Here is a 17887-nt window from a genome sequence, read left to right on the forward strand (position 1 = left end):
TTGTCATCTTAGAAATAGTTGTTCAAGTTACAAAATTAAAGCATATAAAGTGGACATTCAAACTGAGACTGCAAACAGTTCTGTTCAGTGATCCAACAAAACTCAATAAAATGGTTATCTACCTTATACACTCAAATGTACATGCAGTTATATCCTTTAGAATACTTTCTTTTCCTCTATCTTTTACAATGAGAATTACACATTTTTGGTTTTATTACTCCCACAGTTATTACTTTTTTTTGAAGAGAGTAAAACCATATGTGACATAACAGAACAGTGTCAGTCAAATCAAAAGGATGGACATAATAGATAATGTAAAAACAGAATACAAGGTGATCAACAATGGTTATGCCTCTTGCTATCTTAAAAGGAATTGCCTATATCATCAGTTATAATAAAATTGAACAAAATAGTAAAGAACAAAACCAATAAAACCAAAACATTGGAGACATTACAGGACTTCAAAAGAAGATAATAGTCAAACCAGAATGGGTGTCATAGTGAATATTATTGTCTTCACTGTTGTTGCCTATACTCTCAAACTTGATACTATCAAGCAAAACAGAATAGAGGAAAATCAGTCAAAACAAGATGGTGGGAGCAATACAGGGTTTCAAATCAAGTTAATAGGAAATCGAAGTGGGTTACTATAATATATCCTGCTATTTTTTATTTATTTTTCCCTTAATTGAAAAGATAAAAATAAAAAAGTAAATAATAAAAAAGGAGGTTGAGATAAAAGAGGACATAACAACAAAACAGCACAGGTCAGAACATAACCATTTAACCAAAATAGTATTTTACCACAAGATATCCTGACATCCTCCATCAGTCTTAACAGGTTGTATTTTATTGTATTTTATTATATGTGATAATATAAGCAAAAACTTTTATAGACAAGGAGATTATACAGAAACCATTGTTCATTTTCTGATAGTTGGTTCTAAAAATCCTGTAATACTGTCATTCCCTTGAATGGTTTTACATTGTCTTGATATGTTTGGTGCTACAGTATACGAAGTTATACTCAAAGATTTAAGGAAAGAGACACCATGGTAACTACTTTTATGTCAGGATATCTTGTGGTGAAACACTATTTTGCTTAAATGGTTATGCTTTGACCTATTTTGTTGTTATGCCCTCTTTTATCTGTCTCCTTTTTAAAAATTACTTACTTTATTATCTTTTTAATTAAGGGAAAAATATAAAAAAGCAGGATACATTATAGTAACTTACTTCGATTTCCTATTAACTTGATTTTAAACCCTGTATTGCCCTCACCATCTTGCTTTGACTGATTTTCCCCCATTCTGCTTAGCTCGATAGTACCAAGTTCGAAAGTATAGGCAACAACTGTAAAGACAGTAAGTTTCACTATGACACCCATTCCGGTTGACTATTATCTTCTTTTAAAGTCCTGTAATGTCTCCAATGTTTTGGTTTTATTCTTTACTGTTTTGTTCAATTTTATTATAACTGATGATATAGGCAATTCTTTTTAAGATAGCAAGAGGCAGTATGGTAACCATTGTTAATCACCTTAGTATTTTATTCTTACATTATCTATTATGTCCATCCTTTTGATTTGACTGACTCTGTTCTGTTATGTCACATATGGTTTTACTCTCTTCAAAAAAAAGCAATAAGAACTGTGGGAGTAATAAAACCCAAAATGTGTAATTGTCATTGTACAAAAGAAAGGAAAAGAAAGTGCTCTAAAGAATATAACTGCATATATATTTAAGTGTATAAGATAGATAACCATATTACTGAGTTTTGTTGGATCATTGAACAAAACTATTTCTAGTCTCACTGTTTGAAAGTCCACTTTATATGCTTTAAATTTGAAACTTGAACTACTATTTCTAAGATAACAATATGTAATCTATTAACTAGTGATTTCCTATTGTTTATTTTTTCTGAAATTCTGTATAAACTTGTACCATTTTTGTTTTTCTCTTTTTCTCCTTAAATAAAAAAAGATATCCCTACATAAAAGTAGCTACCATAGTGTCTCTTTCCTTGAAATCTTTGAGTATAACTTCGTATACTGTAGCATCAAACATATCAAGAAAATGTAAAACCATTCAAGAGAATGACAGTGTTACAGGGTATTTAGAACCAACTATCAGAAAACGAACAATGGTTTTTGTATAAGCTCCTTGTGTATAAATGTTTTTGTTTATATTATCACATATAATAAAATCCAATAAGATACAACATGTTAAGACCGATGGAGACAGAAGAACAAAAGCTTAAGGGGACTTCAAAACATGATATTAAATCAGCACTAGCTATTATGATGTCTTGTTTTCTCCAAAATAGCTGTTCCTACCATCCAACCTTCTCTGCCTCATTTCTTTTGAGCTCTTTTTCTGTCATTAGTTGTCAGTTTGTCTTCTTCATTTCGCTTTCTGCTGTTGCCGCTGCTCCATCTGAATCAGCACAGCAGGGATAGAGACGCAAAAGCTCTGAGAGTGGGAATTGGTGAAATGAATTGAGAGCGGAACTGGCGGGGAGCCCTGCATTGACCTGCAGTGAGTGAGAGGAATAGGGACCCTTCCATAGACTAGGAGGCTCCAACAGAGGACATTCTGGGACTGGGCAGACTAGCCAGAACAGACGCTGCAGTGACTTCAGTTACATATTCCCCTCTCAAGTGGGATTGGTGGGGAGTGCTTGACCTGGGTGATGCCATAGACTAAGATCCAGTAGGCTAGCCAAACCAGGTCCCAGTGCCTGGCAGTGCACCCTAGCATGAAGCTTTCAATAGGTTGACCTGGAGGGGCGTGCCCAACATATGCTGCCCCTGTCTGTGTCTCCCTAATACACTGCAGTGGGCGGGAACACCTAGCCAGTGCAATTCAAACAAACTGTAACCCACAAAGAAACTGGGCCTCCTATATATGCCTGTATGGAAGGAAGAAAAAATATGAGAAGAGGGGGAAAAAAGAAAGGGTCCTCGGTCCCCAATCCTGAGGACACTGATCCAGGAAAGGTAAATGCAAAGGAGAATGAGGACAGAAAACATGCAATATCAAAACATGGCACCAATAGACATAAAGTGATATCTCCGGAGCCTCATAGACGAGTTCAAAAGTGAAGTAGTTAATGAAGTAAAGCAAGATATAAGTAGAATAGTTAGAGAAATGCTAAGCACTGCCCAAGAAAAAACAGATGGTGGAATGGAAGAACAGAAAAAAAGGGAGAATTGTTTCATGGAAAAAATAGAGAAACCATAGAATATGTGAGAATACATGAAGCAGGTTCAGAGAGATTACCAGGAAACTAAAAACTATTGAAAGCTGGCATAACAGCTTGAAAGAAACTAAGGATAGATTATCTGAACTGGAGGACAGATTTGTAATGTGGGAGCATGAAATGAAAAACTTCTTAAAAATAACAATGAAACAGCAATAATGCAAAGGCTAGAAGATGATAAGAGGATCTATAACTTAAGAATTAAGAACATAAAGGAAGAAGTAGGGACTCAAACAAATGAACTACAAAGGCTATTCACAGAAATAATCCAGGAGAATTTCCCTAATTTAGCAAAAGGTAAAGATACTCAGATGTATGAGGCATATAGGACTCCAGCCACCTACAACCCAAACAGAACTAACTATACCCAGGCATATAATAATCAAAATTCCAGAAATCCAATATAAGAACAGAATATTAAAAGCCGTCAGATACAAGAAACAGATCACTTACAAGGGAACACCCATCAGAATTACAGCAGACTTCTTGGCACAAACCATCAAATCATGAAGAACATGGGGGGAAATAATTCAAGCTTTGAAAGATAATAACCTCCAGCCAAGATTGATATATCCTGCAGAATTGTCCCTAGAAATTAATGGAGAAGCAAGGTGCTTCCAGGATAAAGAGGAACTAGGGGAATTTGCAACCACCAATTCAACTCTACAGAAAATACTGCAGGACATTCCAAAAAAGAAAAATACCAAGATTCCAGAAACAGTGGCAGAGAGGCCACAATGAATGGAGCAGAAAGCGAAAGGTTTACTTTAGAATGCACGTGAGAGGACTAGACCAGCCACTCTCCACAGGGTTTTCCCTGGGGTCGGGGCTTCAAGGAAAAGGAGTGAGGTTACCCACTAGGGGCAGGCATGAGAACACACGGGGAGTTGTGCTTGCTTGTCAAGCACGAGGCTGATTAATGACAAGATCGGTGGATTTCAGCTGTGGTCACTGGGCCTTAGCAATCCGTGATTACACACTTCGAGCAGGTACTCAAGCCCAGCAAGGGAGGGGAGGTTTAGTGTGATCTCTGCTCAGCTCAGAATGGTAGCAGTCAGATTCCTTCCCTTCACACAAGCTAAACTCTAAGTAAATGATTGCTATTATTAGAATTAGTATTATTACCCATGTCTTTTCCCCCTTTGCTCAACAGGCCCATTAATATACATTTTGAAGGCTTCTGATATTACCTCCACCAGCATGCTTCCCTGATAATATGATTTTTATTTCTTCCAGGTAAAATTCATAACTTCTTTTTCCACATTTCTTTGAGATCTCATATAATTTGTTTTTTTTGTTTTTGTTTTTGGTTTTTTTTTTGGTACCATAGATTGAACTCACAATCTCATGCTTCCCAGATCTTTTTGGATTTTTTTTTTTTTTTCGTCTTTTTGAGACAGGGCCTCTCTATTCAGTTCAGGTTGAACTTAAGCTCACTTTGTAGCCTAGGCTAGTCTTGAACTTGCAACGATCCTGTTGCCTCAACCTCCTGAGTTCTGGGATTACAGGTGTGAGCCACCACGCCTGGCTTTTTGGGTTTCTGACACAGGGTCTTGCCTTGTCCTGTAGGCTGTCCTTGAACTCACTATGTAGCCCAGGCTGACCCTGAAGTCACGGCACGTCTCCTGCCTCAGTCTACCAAGTGCTGCAGTTATAGGTGTGTACCACTGAATTCTTTCTTCATGATGCAATGCAATCTCATGTTTCTAAGTCACATTTTCCCACTCAATGCCAGTACTCGGAGACTGAGGCAGGAGGACCAGGAGTTTGAGGTCAGTCTGGGCTACATAGAGAATTCAAGGTTACCATGGACTACATAATGAGACTCTATCTAAACAAGCAAGCAGACTGAATATTACTGTTATATCTGCAGTGTTTTATTTTATTGGAGGGACATAACGTTTTCAAATCCATTTGTGGGAGGGACCCACTAATGAGACTGAAATCTAGAGTGAAAAGATACTTTATAGATATCATGGTACACTCTTCAGTGTAGCTTTTGTTTATAATAACAGGTTTTGATGGGGAGAGCTGGCTATTCTTCCTACACATCACCTTTAAATGTTAGCATTTTCAAGGTGCTATGCTCTACTGGTCTTTCTTAATTTCTCACCCTACGCAATCTTCCTTAGGGGGAATTCAGTCACTCCTACATCCACAATTACTGTATAATTTCCTGAGTTTGGCCTACGCCAAGTTCTCCGTCTCTTAAGTTTCATATCCAAATTTCCAAAAGGTATGCTGTCTAACTCCCTCTAAAGGATAAGAACTTTCACCATAATATGCCAAGAACAAACTTAAGTTTTTAATTGTTAAACATTTTCCATCCTTATTCATACTATCTTGGTTCATTGTCTCTCCCCTCAATTATTGCATTTTAAAATTTTATTTACTTTTTATTTGTCCATATGTGCAGTGCACAATGCTTACACTCCTTGGGAGGAGTTGGTACACGTACATGACACCATTTCTTCACTTCCCAGCACTCATTTCTTTCCTCCTCTTTCCATTTCTTGATCCATTTTCTAATTATTTTTTATTTATATGTTGGGTTTCTTACATAAGAGTGTCTGAGTTGTTTCACTTGACATTATGGTCTCAAGGCGTCTGTTTTCGTATAAGTTCCTCAAATTTATCTTTATGAAAAAGTAGTACTCCACTGTGTATAAATACCACATTTTCTTTGTCCAGTCACCTCTTGATGGACATGTAGGCTGCTATTAAGATATACCTATTAAGGATTGTGCTGCTATAAATGTGTGTGCATGTATCACTGTAAAATGACATTTTTTGTTGTCTTTTTTTGAGACAGGGTCCTGAGTAGTTCACGCTGGCCTTGAATTCATTATGTATTCTATGCCAGTAACACAACTCAGCAGTCCTCCTGCTTCAGCCTCCAGTGTGCTGGGATTACAGGTGTGTGCTATTATCTTGGCAATGTGTTTAACTCTTCGAGGTAAAGCCCTAAAAGAGGAACCACTGGATCAATCGAACTTCTAGTTTTAATTTTTTGAGGACTCTTCGCACTGATTCCCACAGTGGTTGTACTGGTTGGCATTCCCACCAGTGGAGGACTCCGTTCCCCTGCAGTTTCACCAGGATTTGTTATTAATTGATTTCTTGATGGTGGCCACTCTTTCTACGGTAAACTGGAATCTCAGTACTCTTTTACATTTCTCCAATAAGCAGCAATGTTGAGCATTTCTCCATGGCCACTTGTACTTCTGCTTCCATGGAGTATCTATTCATTTCACTTGCCCATTTTTTGACTGGCTCTTTTCTTTTGGGGATTTTTTTTTTTAGTTCTTTAGATATTCTAGATATTAGTCCTCTGTCTGAGAATAGCTGACAAATTTTTTCCCATTATATAGGTTTTCTTTCCACTCCATTAGCTGTTTCTTTTGCTGTGCAGAAGCTTTTTAGTTCAGTATGATTCTCCGTACTACCGTGCCACTGGGACTCTCTGTTTAGAAGTCCTTGCCTACACCTATGTCTTCAAGAGTTTTACCTGTTTTCTCTTTTAGCAGGTTAAGTGTTGCTGTTGTAGCATTTAGTTCTTTGAACCATTTTAACTTCAGTAAATAGTGAGTGATATGGGTCTAGATTCAGAAAGCCTGCAGAGGAGGAAGGGGGAACCAGGAATAAGAATACTCACTTCTCCATGGAGAAAGGAGAGAAGGGATGGAAAAAGAATTCAGATGTGTTAAGTACATATACCAATTCTCCACGCGCAACATAATCATAAGATACTGCAAAAACACTAATAAAAAAATAAAATACACCTTTCTAGCACATGCCTACAATGACAAACCCCTTCACACCAGGCCCTTCCTTCGAGTAGCATAGTCAATCACCAATTCCTCAATGAAGCAGTCTATTAACGACCACAGTGCTCTCCTGGTCTAGTGACCTCCTAAAAGTTCTGCCTCAACTTTGGGTGACATTTTAGAACTCTACTATAATATACTATATGTGTCGTATGTCTATGTCTGTTATACATGTGTGTATATGCATGTTTTGTATGTATGTATTCACTCTCTACTGCTCTTGTAGAAAGATCCTTGGAGATGCTGATTGGATAATATTTGAAGTGGGCTCCTCCTGCTCCTCCCAACACACACACATCAAAAAATAAAGAGGGAAAAATATTGAAAGGTGAAAATCTAAGTTCAGTAGAGGATGAAGAGAGGTGGAGAGTTTTTGTCTTCCTCCACTCCCAGGTCTGTACTTTGCACAGGTGTTATGGTTTATAACTGGATGTCCTCCGAAAAGTATAAGGAGCTCATAGATGGGGTGTTTTGGAAGTGATTGGATCAAGGTTTGATACTCATCAGTGGATCAGTGCACTGAGTTTACAGCTAAATGTGACCTTGGCAGATGAAAATCAAGTGGGTAGAGGTAGGTCACTGGGGCTATGGCCTGACAGAGTGTAGGCCTCCTCCCTTGAATTCTGCTTCCCTATACAATGCCCTGAGGGGATTCTCCTCTGCCATGCCATCGTGTCTTGGGAGTCAGCTTTCTACAGCCTGAAACTTCTACAAACCAGGTCAAAAAAGACCTCTCCTCCTTTTAGTTGTGGGTGTTGTTGGGTATTGTGTCCCAGCAATAAGAAAGCAACTTGGACAACTATTAGGCGGAGCTGCTGTTTGTTTTTCCAGGGGTGGGGAGCTATGGGTAGAAATAAACTTCAAAGAAGGCGAGATTTGAGGGATGCATCTGTCAAAGACCTTTATATTATTATTTGTTGTTTTTGACACAAGGTCTCGCTACGTAGTTCAGGCTAGCCTCTTAACTCGCGATGGTTCTCTTGCCTCAGCCTCCCAGGGTCAGGAATTACAGGCATGCACCACCAGGCGCCGCTAGTCAAAGACCTTTAGAAGGTTTCTGTAGTCCCTCTCCACATGCCTGTGCCTCAGTGCTCAGTAGCTTATTACTGTGTCAAAGTTTTAGTTGCTCCATTTAACTTTCTGTACAAGTGGACCGTGGGTTGAGGCGGGCCAGTGATACTCCACTTTACTGGTGACAACATACTTTACATTTTCTCTTGACACACGTTTCATCTCCGACCACCTGCCCCAAAGTCAGTCATCTAAGAATTACTTTAAGTAACTCCTTTTTTCCTTGTCTGTTTTCTCAGGATCGGCCTTTTAATTCTTCTAGGATGATTTTTCTGACACCCCAAGCATAAAATTCACTCTCGAGCTTTGTACAACCCAGCACCTCCATCCGCTTTATTCCTGACTTCGTTAAACATAACATCCACAGTTGTACGTGTTTCCTCCTCGGTAGCGCTTTCTGTAGGCAGGAGCTGCCTTTCGCGAATTCCCAAGCTCTCCGCGCGGTACGCAGCAGATCCTGGGAACACGTTTATGAAATTCCGGACCTGGGCATCCCCTCGACGTCACTTCCGGTATGCAGTGACGTCACTACGCGGGAGCCGCGTAGGTGGAACAGGTTTAGTTGATGCTGCTAACGTGCACCCAACACGTCCAAAGCAGGCCAAGATTTCAGAGCGGCTACGGGGACCTCAGGAATGCGGTCCTGTGGCTCGGAGACATCACCTATGGGACAAAACACGCAGTAGTCTCCAGAGTGGAAAGAAGCGCGAGCGCCCAGGGGCAACCGGAAGAGGGCGGTCGGGAGGGAGGGAGCGGGAGCAGCTCCGTTCTCGCGAGCTTTCCTCTTCGCTCACCTGCACGGGAGATATCGCCAGAAGAGCCGAGGCAAGATGGCCGTGCCCTGGTTTTCGGTGTGAGACGGTGGCAGCAGCTGCGGTGCTAAAGGGAACAGCGGCGGCTGCGGAGACAGCGGAGGCGGGGACTGTAGTCTGGTATCGTGGGCGCCGGAGCTCCATCTCCTCCTGCGAGCGCGCGACTCCCGGAGCCTCGGCGGGCGCCACCTCTCCGTGCCGCGCGAGATGCGTGTGTCGCGGGCTGGCGGGCGCTCCGGGAGTCCATGCTGCGCCGGACGCTGCTGGCCGCCGCTCTAATCGCTTCCCGCCGCCGCAGCGCCGGCCCCGTCGCCCGCGGCGAGCCTCCCGGGTCCCCTCCCTGCCCCCGGCGGCGTCGGCGGCGATGACCGGGGAGAAGATTCGCTCGCTGCGCAGGGACCACAAGCCCAGCAAAGAGGAGGGGGATCTGCTGGAGCCCGGCGACGAGGAGGCGGCGGCGGCCCTCGGCGGCGCCTTCACCGGGGGCCGGGTCGGCGCCGGCGGCAAGGGCGGCAAAGCCTATCGTCGTATCTTCAGCAACCACCACCACCGGCTGCAGGTGAAGGCGGCCCCGGCCTCCTCCGGAGCCCCCGGCGCCCCGGCCCTGCCGCTGCACAACGCGGTGCCTGCCACCCCTCAGCCCCCGGTCCTTCTCGCCGGCACCAACCCTGTCGCTGTGGTCGCCGACAGAGGCAGTGGCCCCGCACACTACCCGGTGCACGAGTGCGTCTTCAAGGGAGATGTGCGGAGACTCTCCTCCCTTATCCGCACGCATAACATCGGGCAGAAAGACAATCACGGTGAGCAGTGCCAGCCCCTGTGCACCCTCCCTTCCACGAGGCCAGGCTTTGCACCCCCTCAGGCCGCGGCGATCGATGGCAGGCTCTCCTGTATCCAGCTCGGGTACCTGCTCAGCCCGTCCGATCCCGGAATAGCGTACACTCGTGCGGGCGCTGGAGAAAGGCAGCGACCTCGCGCACTTCAAAGTTGCCTGCGGGAAGCTGCTGTTTTATCTCTGAGCCAGGCCTCCAGTATAGGGCTTCTCTCCACAGCCAGTAGTTTTTAGGTTGCCTCATCCAACCTGCCCTTTTTCCTTTGTTTATGGAACTTTATCTTTTCCAGCTTTGGATCTTTATTTTGAGCCTGTAAATTCCCACTTTCCTTATTCCAGGAGCAGGTCTGACCACGACCACCCCTGGTTGTGATTTCTGCCTCTCCTCAGGTTGTTGGCCCTCACGTTTGTCTGCTGGTAGGAAACAGAACCCTTGGATTTCTGAAAGCCACACCGTAGAAATTTGATGGCACTTGATTTCAGGATAATTAAAGTGACCTGTCGGTAGCTGTTTTGTTGGTGTATTTTACGTAGATAATTGCCAGTAATCTCTTGATGACTAAGAGCAGTGTTGTTATTTTTCGTGGTACCTGCATCATAGCTTATTTGGGGAAGTGTAGGATGGTTGTTGTTGAAGGACTCATTTGCCATATCTTGTCAGCTGAGGTTTTTTTCTGTTTCTTTAGTTCAAAGAATAAGGCGATTGGGCTGATTTTTTAGCACCCGGTAAATTTGTTTTTTTCTGGTGTGGAGGGTTGTAAGCAACAGATTTGCTAAGGAAAACTAAAAGTAATGTATTTTCCAACAGTGGTTTAAGGGGCTATTTCAAGCTGAGCTCAAATAGTGCTGACAGCTCAGCTTTTAACTTAGCGTGACATTGTGTTCAGTTAGAATATGCTCAAAATAAGTTCCCATAATTCTCTTTGATTTTAGGCTCCTTATTTAAACTTAGGATAAAATTTAAAATTAGAAAAGTACATCTTGTGTTGTATGGTTCTCAAACAACTGCACTTGTTTTTGAGTTTACAGTATTATGGTTGTATTAATATCACCTATCATTTATCATAAATCACCACGTACCCAACCCAATGTTTTCCTTTCTACATTTATCATTTTATTATTGTAACAAGTGTAATGTTGCTTGCTGATGAGAATTGTGTTCTAACCTTTTGGGAAACAATTGTCAAAGGCTCCCTCCTCCCCTCCATTTATTAGTCAACTACTGGGAAGTTTTTCATTGATCTGTATCAATGAAACTGTACTTCACATGTACAGTTTCATTGAAACTGTACTTCATATGTATGAAATTTCCTTTTAAAAGTTTTTTTGCAAGGACTGTACCGGGACCTTAGCACTGAGCTACATCCCTGACCCTTTGTAAAACAAAATTTTGATTTTGTTTTTGTTTTGTTTTGCAAGACAAGAACTTGCTGTGTAGCTCAAGCTGGTCTTGAACTTGTGGTAGACCTTTTGCTTCAGCCTTCTGACTTCTGGGATTACAGACAGGTCACTACCATGCTCAACAAGAAAGGTGATTTTATTTTGCTTTTGAAACCGTCTCCCAGAATTGCAAAATTGCTCAGGCTTGGCTCAAAGTTGAGATCCTCTCTTCTAGGGCTTCTAGGGGCTGGGATTACAGGCTTGTGCCTCCTGGCCTTTGCCTTTTAATTGCATTACCTTGAAATACCTCAGAAAACACAGAAAGTTCCCTTTGAGAGTAAACTGCTTGAAGAAAGGAGCTGGACCATTCACCAAAGGCCCTGAATTGCTGGGTTGGTGAGCCTGCCAGTTCTTTAACCCGGTAGTTGGGAAGACACTGTTAAAGAATACCTTCAAATCCTTGCCCAGAGACCACTGAAATCTGGCTTCTACATGAAATGTTTCTATTTTGTTTCCCACCTTGTTATTTCCGATGAATGTGTGAACCTCAGCCCTGTGAGAAGCATAACTGTGCCCCGCCCCTCTTCCCCAAACCCAGAGTATACTGCCTTTTGGTTTTCTTTCTGCCTCTGATAACGCTTTGCCTGTTACGTGATTGAAATTAGGACTTTTGCTCTTTATATTTTGTTAATTGAAATGCTTTTCTTAGATTTTAAGAATATTTTTTCTTTAAAATTATAAAAGATAAGTACCTTTTAAATGGCCCAAACAAAACCAAGCTGTATGGCATCTTGGATTGCTGTAGGGAATCCTGCACTCTGGCAGGTGTGTGGTGGAGCCGTGCGAGTGCGCACAAATGGCGTGGCTCTATGTTTGCGGTGGAGGTTGCTTCCACAGCACGAGCAGTGGTGAGAATGTTGTTACCATGACCGTCACAGCTACAGGCTGTTGGGTCAGGCCTGTGCTATGTATGCACTGTCACATATAATCCCCACAGCAACCCTGCAAAGCAGACAGCTTTATCCTTGTTTTTAAGGTGAGAAAAGTGAACCCCAGCGTGCCAGGGAAAATCTAAAGTTACATACTTAGTGTAGGGTGCAAAGCTAGAAGTGAAACTAATAGCTGAGGCTCCTAAGCCCACAATTAGTCTTGTAAATGTTGGTGTCATTTGAAACCCACCATATTGTAAGGAAGTTCGTTCTAACAATGAGTGTGTTTTGATTCATGGCACACACAGGTGTTTAAGGAAGCCACATTTAGTACTTCAGATAGGCTTACAAAGAGATCCTGGTATTGGGCGGCTTTGAGTGTCGTTGTTGAACTCACATCCCTTGTTTTCTGTGCTGCTTTCTATGTGGATCACAGAGAAATGGGCTCCTTTATCTCACGTCTACACCCTCACCTTTGGATATTTGACAAATGCTATCTCCAGTCCAACATTAACACCTCAACTTCCATATCCATATGGCATATAGCTTTTTGTTTTGTTTTTTTGAGGTAGGGTCTTGCTAGGTAGTTCAACTGGCCTTGAACTTGCAGTGTAGCTGGGGCTGGCCTGGAATGCAGTGATCCTCCTGCTACCGCTACCTGAGGGCTGTGATTATAGCTTTTTGCCACTGGTTTGTAAAGTGTTTTAAATGATCCTTGAAACATGGAAAATATACAAGTATATTATACAAGTGAATAAAGTCTCATTTCCTATATTGGCCATTATTTCTGTTTTTTGGTGTAATCAAGTCTTCTCTTTGGTTTTTTGAGGCAGAGCGTCACTATCTAGCTCAGGCTGGCCTTGAACTTGTTTCATTCTCCTGCCTCAGCCTCCTGAGTGCTGGAATTACAGGCATGAGACACACCCAGATAAGCAACTCTTAGCTTCCATGAATGAGTAACAGGCAGTATTTGATCTTCTCTTCCTGGTTTATTTTTCTCAGGTTCCATCTACAATGCCACGAATGGCTGGATTTTATCTTTCTATGACTGCACGATATTCTGCCACATGGTTTGTGTGCAGTCTCTGATAGATGATTTTATTTCTCTTTCATATATGACCCTCCAGAGGGGTTGTCGGGTCACACGATATTCCTGTTTTCAGTTTTTTGTGGAATTCCAACATTGTTGTATATACCAATTGTACTTACTACTTTCCTGTCAACAGTTTGTAAGAATCTTCCTTTTTTGAATCCTTACCAGGATTTGTTATTTTTTGATAATATTCTAACTAGGATGAAATAAGACTTTTATGTTAATTTGTAATGGATTTATTGTAGTGTAAATTTATTGCATGAAATTTAAAGTGTTTCTAATTATAGTATATGTGATTAGATGTATCTATATCAAAGGTTTTGGGATTTTCTCTAGTTTTTAAGAGTCTGCAGGAAGTTGAACATAAACAGGAAGCTGAGGCAGGAGGATCCTGCACATTTGAGGTCAGCTTGGGCTGACCCTATGGGATGGGGGTTGGGAGGTATAAAATACATGAGGGTCGTGAAACTCAATGTTTGAAAACTGGCGGTGTAGAAAAGGGGTATAGATTTTAGGAACCACGATTGTCCCTTTTTCTAGATAATGTAGTGTTGGAAAACTGTTTATTTTCTCAACTGTGAAGCAGGGCTACTTTTGTCGCGGGTTTTGGAGTGAGATCAGGTGTGCAGGGGGCAATGCAAGACCGGCTGTGCAGTGCCTGCACCTGACGTGCTAGCTGCTAGGGCGACGCTTTGCTACTTTAAAATGTGGTCTTGGTGCTGCTGGGGTGTTTCCACTTATTTGTTCAAAAAACTGATTTTTGTTACCTAAAAACAAAAGTGGTCCAGTGAGATTTAGACATGTGATAAGTTGACTGCAGTGATAGGTTTTAGTATGCTTTCTGTAGCACACAGCTGACCCAGCTGGTGGTAGACAGATGAGCTGGCTTCAGCAGCAGGTTAGGACCCGGAGCACTGGGGTTGGTGGCTGGTGGTGACCCAGATGTGTCTTCCTGCAGTGAGTTTCTTTCACCTGGGCAATGGTGGTGATGCTGCTGCTGACCATCATATGGCTATTTAAAATATTAACCACGTGGCATGGCACGTGACCATCTTTTATAGCTATTTCTAATTATATATATATATATATATACATATACATACACACACACACATGCATACATACTTTTGGGTTTTTTGTTTTAGGTTTTTTTATTTAAGGTTTGTTGAGATGGGATCTCATGTAGTTCGGGCTGGCCTTGAACTTGTAGTGATCCTCCTGCCTCAGCCTCCTGTGTGCTGTGATTACTTCTGCCATCATACCTGTCTCTGCTGCTGTTCTTCTCTGTAAACGTGAGATTGGGTTGTTGAACTCAGGAGATCATTTCTGGCTCACTCATCGTTTGATAAAATGATTAATGTGGATTTGTAATGGGAAGTTTTATTTGCAACTTTAGTGTGAGCTGATGTGTATACCCTTTTTTCTGGTGTTCCTGGAGGATTTAATAAAACAGCAATTGTCTAGAAGCACGAACACCATGATTTCTTCCCCCTGAGTGCTCTGTCTGGACTCTGGACTCAAGGTTTTCCTTAACTTATTTTTTGAACAAATTACACCCTCATGCTGTGAAACCCTAAAAGCCTCTGTTTGGAGCGAGAGGGGCAGGTGAGAAGGTGCTTTTCAGTAGTCCTCATGGAGCACTGAAACTCAGGCCAGGAGCCCTTAGCTGCTGGGTGTTTTCCTCTGTCATGAAAGGTTACATTGTAAAGACTAAAGTTTCCCTCCTGTGTCTGTGTCTACCTAGCCAGCTCCTCTTGTTGGTGATGCCATTGTTACCAGTTCCTTGTGTTTTCTTTCTTTATGGTTTAGAGTATAGTACTTTTCTGTTACCATCTTTAATCCTCTTAGAGCAAAACTAAATATCCAATAATTTGTTTGATATTAAGTATCTTTGTTTACTGCCAAATTTTATTTCTTTTACTAGACTTGCTTTGTGTTCTGTATTTTATAATCTATCTCTACTGGAGAATATCAGATTTCAAAATTAACGTAATTGAGTTTTTCTTTCTTTCTCTCCCCTCCCCCATTTACTTACATCCTGGCTGCCAAGTCTTTTTTCTTTTTTTTTTTTTATTTTTTTGGAGCCAGAATCTCACTATATAGTTCAGGCTGGCCATGAATTCACTGTATGGCCCAGGCTAGCCTTCAATTAGCCTCTTTCTGCTTCAGCCTCTCACTGCTATGATTACAGGCATGTGAAACCATGCTCAACATTAACAAATTCTTCTTCTTATTTTTGTCTTTTTGAGACAGAGTCCCATTATGCAGTTCAGTCTGATCTTGAGCTCACTTTGTAGCCTAAGCTGGTCTCAACTCTGAAACAGTGCTCCAACTTCAGCCTCCTAAGTGCTGGGATCACAGGCATGTATCACTACACCCATCTAACAAATTATTTTAAATCCATCTGTTTTTTTTTTGTTTTTTAAATCTTGTCCCTGGAATACAGTGTGAGACTCAAACCTGTATGTCTCCCTCCAGTCTCCTCTCTGTGGTTAAAGGAGTGATTGTAAAAGCTAATTTGAATCATGGAGCTTCCCCACCTAGGATCCTGTTAACCCTTCCCTTAAGAAGCAAGCTCCTGCTTCCTGCTGTGGAGCAGAAGCCCAGAGCTCCCTACTTCTGTAACCTAATCTTGTACCCTCTCAGCTTCTCTGCTGTGACATAATTTGCTTTGTTTCAGTTCCTTGAAGGCCAGGTTATTTTTGGCGCCTGTAATACTTTTCATTCTTAGATTTCTTGGCTTCTCTTTACCTTTTAGATTGCACTTAAAACACCTCTGTAGAGAGATTTTTCTAAGTAAAGTATCAAGAGTCTGTCTCCCTTGATTATTTTCAGTTCTAACTTTCTGTTTTATCATTCTCCACCCTGTATTCTCTCTCTCTTTCTCTCTCATTCTTATTCTTTAGGAGTGTGCGCTTCATGAGTAGGAATTATTGTTAACTTGTGAATGGGCAAACGTCTGGCGTTTGGCAGCAGCCTGAGTATGCAGTAATGCTCAGGAAATATTTACTGAGTGAAAAGGAATGGCTGTTACTTCTGGGCAAGATGAAAGAAATAATGATACTTACAAACACACCTGTCCTGGGTTTCCGTACTACAATACAGGAATTATTCTAGAACCGAGTAAACTATATTGTGAAATAAAATTCTGATGGTAGTATGTGGTCATACTGGAAATTACAGGGCTGGGTGACAGGTGTGTGGTCCAGGAAGCTGAGCTGCCCATCGCGTCGCACTGAGGGGCCAGAGAGAACCGCCTGAAGCCCGCATGCTGCACTACCTGTGTGCGGATGCGAGCCCACCTCTGGGGACAGGGAAGCTGTGATGCCGGAAACAGATGGTAGGGGCAAGTGTACGCCTTCCTGCAGGCTACTTCCTTTCACTTTGTGAGTATCCTGTGTGCTCATTCACTGAGGAAACAGCAAAGCTGTTTCTGGTAAGAAGTGAACGCTAACTTGGGGATGGTGCTTGCGGCAGGAGGCCTCCCAGCTTGTTTGGAGACCGGCACTTCAGTGTGGTTCAGACTGGCCTTGGGGACACCCCCCACCCTACCCTTCCCCACCCTACTTCCGTGCAGCACAGGCTGCCCTCAAACCCCTGGTGACCCTCCTGCCTCAGCCTTTCAAGTCAGAGGATGCCTTTTGTGACATTCTTAGATCTTTAACTTTCCTGCTGCACTGCCCGCTCTGCCAGCCTTTTGAACCCTTTAGAGTACTAGAATGGAGCCCAGGGACGCGCTGTCACTTAAGAGGGTGTCTGCTCCCACTCCCCGAGAAAACTGAGAGGAAGCACAAGCTGTTTGTCCTCTTCTACTAGCCCTTCTAGATGGATGAGCAGAAAATAAGTCCCTTTGGGGTCAGTGAAAAATACTCAGGAAGAGCTTGTTTCATGAAGATGCTGCTAAGAATACTGCAAGAAGCAAAAGATTGTTCTTTTTTTTTTGTACCAGGGATCGAGCTCATGACCTTGCACTTACACCACTGAGCTTATCCCCGGCTCCCAAGAAGCAAAAGATTTAATAAATAACACATTTATTTTTTCAGTAACAAAAGCATATTTTGCTTCGCTAAATCTGTTGTATGATGAAGATGGGTCAAACTGAGTAGACCCTCTGGAGAGTTTTAAAAAATATTGTCACTTCATTCAAAAAAATGTACATTAAGTGCAGAAATGTAGAAACATCAGGGAGTGATGTAGGAAATGCGTTTAAAAAGGAGTAGACAGTATAAAGAGTAAACGAAAGGTAAAGGACAAAGTCCCAGGATGAAGGAGGTTAGCTCTGGATGGGCATGTCCAGAGAATGAGGCAGGCCATGGGAGGAAGACGCCCTGGATATAAAATGAAAGGTTATTCTAAAGATGGAGAGAGTGCTTGTATTTCAGGGAAAATATTAAGGCCTTTTAAATCAGATTTTTGTTTTTAATTTGAAGTATGGCAAACCCACAGTAAAGTTGGAACACACTCTACCAATTTTTAATACCATCTCATGCGTGTGCGGGTGCACACACACACCTGCATGTGCTTTCTAGCGTATGCGGATTCAACCAAGTACAGACTGTAGATTTGCAGGAAAAAATGGCACCTCTGCTGGATCCCTATGGATTTTTTCCCCTTCACAATCAGTATAGTAAACAGTCAGTATAAACAATCAGTATAGTAATTGTTTACTTAACATTTGTTAT

General features: G+C 42.1%; 1 protein-coding gene across 2 annotated transcripts in view; it reads left to right on the forward strand.

Moving 5' to 3' along the window:
• The first annotated feature begins 8719 nt into the window (after nucleotides 1–8719).
• The window catches only part of Ankrd13c (ankyrin repeat domain 13C), a 73699-nt gene continuing 64531 nt past the window's right edge, over nucleotides 8720–17887 (forward strand). The window contains exon 1 of one of the 2 annotated variants that reach the window (XM_063258352.1): nucleotides 8720–9771. In XM_063258352.1, the coding sequence (XP_063114422.1) occupies nucleotides 9336–9771 (436 nt within the window). In that variant the 5' untranslated portion in view covers nucleotides 8720–9335. The remainder of the gene's footprint in view (nucleotides 9772–17887) is intronic. The other variant, XM_003478819.5, reaches the window with a different exon arrangement.

This window comes from Cavia porcellus, unplaced genomic scaffold (genome assembly GCF_034190915.1).
Source record: "Cavia porcellus strain 051 isolate PalLab524CR breed Dunkin Hartley unplaced genomic scaffold, mCavPor4.1 scaffold_1, whole genome shotgun sequence".
NCBI classification, from domain to species: Eukaryota; Metazoa; Chordata; class Mammalia; order Rodentia; family Caviidae; genus Cavia; species Cavia porcellus.